Source organism: Petaurus breviceps, unplaced genomic scaffold, assembly GCF_028583685.1.
Source record: "Petaurus breviceps papuanus isolate PSGF00001 unplaced genomic scaffold, PetGlider_PUasm1.0 126, whole genome shotgun sequence".
In the NCBI taxonomy this organism is placed as follows: Eukaryota; Metazoa; Chordata; class Mammalia; order Diprotodontia; family Petauridae; genus Petaurus; species Petaurus breviceps.
The window spans coordinates 29,613,394-29,619,393 of record NW_027185655.1 but is presented as its reverse complement, the minus strand read 5'-3'; the positions used below and the strand labels follow the sequence as shown (position 1 = coordinate 29,619,393).

The window sequence follows — 6,000 nt, the reverse complement described above, 5'->3', positions numbered from 1 at the left end:
GTTAGCCTAGGGGCAGGGAAGATCTTTAAATCTGCATTTCCATTACACCATTCCACATTTGTTGGGCAAACATTTCATTTCCAGTTCTTTGTTATCACACATAGTTTTCTATGGACATAACGGTGTGTGTACACATACAGGTCTTTTTTAGCACTGCTTCCCTTCTCCTGAGACATGGCATCCCAAGAGTAGGATAAGTTTTCTTGAATAAGTCCAAATTTATTTCCACGATCAACTAATTTTATTGCAATTCCGTTGCGTTTGTTATTTCATTAATTACATTTATGACAATTACAGTCTAGGACTTGTCTGCAAGGTTTTTTCACTGATCTGCATAAAATTCTGATAACTTCCCTTGAGGTCTGTTAGCACCACACCCCTTTTTCTCATATATTATATTCCTGAAATTTTATTCCTCAAAATTTGTATTGCCTAGCTCTGTAAATTGGTAATTTGATTACTGAAACCCTAAAACTGTAGAAATTTAGGTAGTAGTCATTCTTACTATGTCGACGTAGAATCTTCATTTTATTTGCATTTTCTTACCTCATCTACCTCTTCCCTGTTTAGGATTTTTTTTTCCCGTGCCCATAATTTTGAAAGCTGTAACCCTTTTTTTCTCCTGGGTTTTTTTTTTTTTAAGATTATGTGAAAAAAATTGTTTATTCTGTATTCAGTTTCCTTTTAGTGAACTTTCCAGTTATTGTTATCATCATCATATATATTCTTCTACTTATTTTCCTCTGTATAAGCTCATATGGCTCTTCCCGTACAGACTTCTCTAAATTTCTCATATTCATTATAGTCCAATATAACTTTTTGTCTTTAGATGCAAATGATTACTGATGAACCGAAAGGGAATCTTTCAGAAAAGGAAGCTCACATCTTCAATATTTAAGGAGATCTAGAGAAAACAAAGAATGAATTACGACTAAAGGAAAAAGCTACCTGTTAAATGAGGCTTACTATAGACTAGGTCTCTGTGGGCTGCCTTATAGAAGTGCTAGGAAAATTGCCCCTACATTAACATACCATTTACTTTTTTTTTTAATCTATTTCTCAAGACCCTACAGCTTCAAGAAACAGAAGAAATGCTAGTTAGTATGAGAGAGAAGGTGAAGGAGACTCGGTTACAGAGGCAGTCTCTGTGTCGGCTGGAGGAACAACTGAAGACCGTGAATCACACATTGTCCCTGGTAGAGACAGAGAAACTGCACTTGACTCAGAAACTTGATTCAAGTCTTAGTAAAATGAACACTGTCATCCAGGAAAGAGATGCCCTGAAGGAGACGGAGAAGGCTCTCCAAATGGAACTCAGCCATTTAAAAGAAACTCTAAAGAAGAACAGAGCACTGGTGAGAAGTGTTTTGTCCTGTCGATAAACCTGTTGGCTGAACACAAATGAGAGGCTGTTGCAGCTGTAGAGGGGAGCTGGGAACCAAGGCTTCCCGAAGGTCTCCGAGGGAGGGGAGGCCATGCAGCATTCCATCTGCTTACCTCCTTTGATCTCACAGCCTTCTTGGTAGCCTAAGGTCATAGAACTTGAAATCTGTTGGGCCTGGAGGTGGAATCCAGGCTTCTCACTACAAGGCCAGGGTACCTCTTGTGACTGGGCTTTTTCTAAATGTAAAATTCTATCACTATGCATGGTGGTGATACAATAATCAGATCAATTAATAAGCATTTATTTATTGCTACATGTGGGAAGCACTATCCAATGATGCCATGCTGTTCAGATTCTTCTTGTTGTATTATCTATGAACCTCCAGGTCACTCTCCCTCCTTCCAGAATGACTTCAGTACCTCTGATGTAATAGTTCTCTCTAGCCCAATACCTGCCATCTTTCAGGGTGAATTCTGTATCAGTTAATCCTTCCACTTATCCCCTCACGCCCTTCTCTGCTGTGTCCTTAATGGGTTATGGCTTTTGTTCATTCTCTTGTTCTTGTTTTCAATCCCTTTTTAGTAGCTCCTTAACTATAAAGGCATCCCCGTCATGAAAAAGATATTTCTACTGGAGACATATAGTTAGATCATTATATAAAGGATGTATGTAGACAGCAGGTAGACAGATCGTTATATGTGGGACAATTTGAGCAGGAGGGAGAGGGTACTGAGAACCAGGGGAATAAGGAAAGACTTCTCATAGGAGCTGAACCTTAAAGAAAGGTGGGGATATTGAGAAGCAGAGGGAGGAAGGAGTGTATTCCAGGCACAGGGAACAGCCTGGGCAGGAGATGGAGTGCCCAGTGAGTCCAATTAAGCACCTACCATATACCAGTTATTATGATAAGTACAAGGGATACAAGGACAGGCAAAAACAGTCACTTCTTTCAAGAAGCTCACAGTCTAGTGAGGGGAAACAACATGCAAACACCCATGGAAAAACAAGCTCATGTACAAGATAAATTGGACATAGAGGGAAGGCAGTAGCATGAAGTGGGATTGGAAAAGGTTCTCTGTATGAGGTGGGATTTTATCTGATCCTTGAAGCAAGGAGGGAGAGTATTCCAGGCATGGGGTATAACCAGCAAAAACGCACAGAGTCAGGAGATGAAGGGTCTTGTGTGAAAAAGAGCAAAGAGGCTGGTGTCATTGGATCATAAGAGTACCTGGTGGAAAGGGGAAGGGGAGCAGAGGTGGGTGGTGGAACACGAGTTTGGTGTTTGAAAACTGGAAAGGGAAGAAGTATCCAGGTTACAAAGGGCTTTAAAAAGCAGAGATTTTATATTTGATCCTGTGTACTATAGTCTAGTCAAAGGGAAGCCATTGGAGTATACAGACTAGTAGGGGTAATAGGGTCAGACTTGATCTTAGGAGGATGACTTTGGTAGCAGAAGTATCAATGATGTACTAGATGAATCAAGAAAACCCAAGCAGAAGGCTATTACAGTAGGTGAGCCATAAGGTTATGAGAGTCTGCACTAGGCTGTTAGTATCAGAGGGCAGAAGGGGCCACCTACAAGAGATACTGAGAAGATAAACAACCAGACTGGAATACTGATTGGATGGGCGGGGGGGAGGGGGTTGTTGAGAGAGATGAATTGAAGGTGACACCAAAATTGCAGGCCTGGGTGACTGGGAGGAAAGTGGTAGCCTCAAGAGTAACAAAGAAATGAGGAAGCAGAGAGGGTTGCAGCAGGGATGGGGGGAGGTAGAGGTGATTGAGTTCAGTTTTGGACATCGTGACTTTAAGATATCTACGGGACATCCAGGTCCTTATGTACAGTAGACAACTGTAGATTAAGATTAGTTAAATGCATGTGAGAATCATCAGCTTAGCAATGATCATTGAATCCATAGCAGCTCATGAGATCACCAAGCAATGAGGCCCTGAGCCAGAGCTGAGGCCAGATGAGTGGAGAGAAAGAACAGCCAGGAGAGATAGTACCAACAAGACATGGCAACCAGTGAGATGTGGTTAGGGAGAGAAGGGAAGTGAGGAAAGTCTGATCTGACCAGTCAGGAAGAAATAGGTGCAAGAGAGGAAATGATGGGAACCCTGAGACACTGAGAGGGAGTAGGAGTGATCACTGTCTCCTAGAGTTTTCAATAGAGATGGATCAATTAGGCTGAATTTGACACAGCCTAGATTGAGGGAGAGCAGATTTCAGAGATTAGAGGAAGGATAGTTAGGGTCCCTTGGACTAAAATCCTGCAGAGGAAGCAGCTGAAGCAGACTTTGAGACTCTGGAGAGTGAAATTCTGAAGAAACAACAGGAAGTAAATCCAGTAAAGAGGAACAGTCGTCTTAAGAGATCATGCAGAGGGAACCATTTTAGAAAAGATACATACAAAGGATGGACGAATATGAGTGTCCTTGGTCCTTTAAAAATGTGTCGGGGTGGAAAAAGCCCAGAATGAGCAGAGGCTGACTGACAAATGAAGCTAAAGGCGACAGGAAGGGCTTTTAAAGCTCTATTAGGGCAAAGAGATGATCGCAGGAAGGCTGGAGCTTCTGTATGGGGTGGACAGGATGGCAGCTGACCACAGAGAATGACCTTTACACTAGAAACAACAGCATAAAAATGGCCACCCAAGAGAAGGAAGGAGACAGAGCACCTGGCTGCTAATGTTACCTAGCACTTTAAGATTTACAAAGCATCCTGTGTTATCTCACAGTGTAATTTGTCACAAGAGCCCTGTGAGTTAGGTGTCATTATTACCCCCATTTTACAGATGAGACCAAGAGGGCTTAAGTGTCTGAGGAGGGATTTGAGCCTAGGGCTTCTAACTCTCAGTTCACCAGACTGCCCCCCCTCCCCAGTTAGAAATCACTCTGATACTCCCTCTTATTCACTCTGACTAAAAGCATCCAGCCACTTCTCAATTGCTATATCCACTAGGCCCTTTTTCTCCGTCCTCCCTACCCTTGTCCCCTAATATGTAGTTATTCTTTCACTTCTGTGACTCTACATGGTTCTCCCACCTTTCTGGACATTCCTCAGTTTCTTTCATTAGTCTTTCTTCCTCCTCCTACCCCTTAAGTCTCTCTCCCAAGACTTGTTCTAGGCTCTCATCTCTTGTCCCTTTGCTGATTTCCTTAATGTTTTTATCTACTCCCATGGGTTTAGCTTTTATACTCCTGAATCCATATTTCCAACCTCCAAATTTCTCCTGAAATCTAAGCCTAGATTTCAAACTGCCCATTGGACCAATCTACCTCGGGATTCCCCTGGCACGTCAAACACCACATTTCTAAGATTTAGAACCCCAACCCTGCCCCAGGTTCTTCCTTCCCTGTTTCTCACATCTGCCTGGGTGCCCAGGTTGGAAACTTTAGTTTCACATAAATCATCTTATATGATCTCTATTCCATCTGTCACCTTCACTTCTAATCAGTTGCCAACTCCTGTCAATTTCTGTCTCTACAATATTTTATACGTCTTCTATCTCCCCCAGACCTGGCCCTTGTCACTTCTCACCTGAAATATTGAAATAGCTTCAGTACTGAGTTTCTCTACAAATAGGTTAATGTCAACGCTCCCTCCAGTGGGGCAGATCACACTCCATGCCTTCTTATCCTGTCTGATTCTTGGACATTTCCTCTCATAAAACCTCCAGGGAGCATGTACCCATCCACATGCAAATGTCCAGAATATTTCACACAGCAACAACATTGATCTTCCTAATCTGTAAGTCTGATTACATTAGTCAGAAAGTGGTTTCCTACTTACTGTCTTGGGATAAAATACAAATGCTTAATTCTGGATTTTTTAGGCCTTCCACCATTAGACTAGAGGTTACTTTTCAAGACTTGATTCCTACCATTTCCCATTATACACTGTACATTCCAACCAAACTGGACTACTAGCTATTTTCTAATTTCCTTCTCTTCCCTCTCTCCTTTATTTATTGTTTTCATTTATTCATTTATTTATTTGTTTATTTATTTATATGTTTCTCTTCCTTCAATCTGTGCAGACCAGATGCCACTTACTTTCTCCAGAAAGTCTTTCCTGACCTCTCCACACTAAAAGTGATCTGTCTATCCCTCATGTATCTCATCCATCAAATGACATATTTGTAAAGTGCTTTGTGCGGTTCCTGATAGGTCATTTTTTATAACCTGTCTAAAACTACATCAAGAAATATTTATAACCATAAAGCCATGCCACTTAGCTACAGGCAAATGCATGGATTTCTACGACTTATTTCCCAAGAGCTTCAGCTATTGACAGAGATTGGGAATAATTGGGAACAATCTGGTTTAATTTTTTTTCTCTATTTTGTGTAACTCCAAAACAAGCTAGAGCAATGTCTGTGCTCTAAAAGATGATAGTTTACAGGGTCCATGTTGGATTCAGTTACTGGGACGACTGATTAATAGACTTCATAATTCATTTCTGAAATTTCACCCACAGGACCAGCAAAAGCCGGAAGAGTCAGTGAACATTGAAGCAGACACAGAAGAGGACATCAAACAACATCCTGTTGAAAGTCTTAAAGAAAAGTACTTACAGATAAACGTACGTGATAATAGTTTAAGCTACTGAGACA

At 41.4% G+C, this 6,000-nt stretch overlaps 1 protein-coding gene across 4 annotated transcripts in view; it reads left to right on the top strand.

The window, feature by feature from the left end:
* CENPE (centromere protein E) overlaps positions 1-6,000 on the top strand; it is an 86,584-nt gene that overhangs the window by 58,858 nt on the left and 21,726 nt on the right. For all 4 annotated transcript variants that reach the window (XM_069094640.1, XM_069094659.1, XM_069094649.1 and 1 more), the window contains 2 exons: positions 1,065-1,355; positions 5,865-5,969. In XM_069094640.1, the coding sequence (XP_068950741.1) occupies positions 1,065-1,355; positions 5,865-5,969 (396 nt within the window). The remainder of the gene's footprint in view (positions 1-1,064; positions 1,356-5,864; positions 5,970-6,000) is intronic.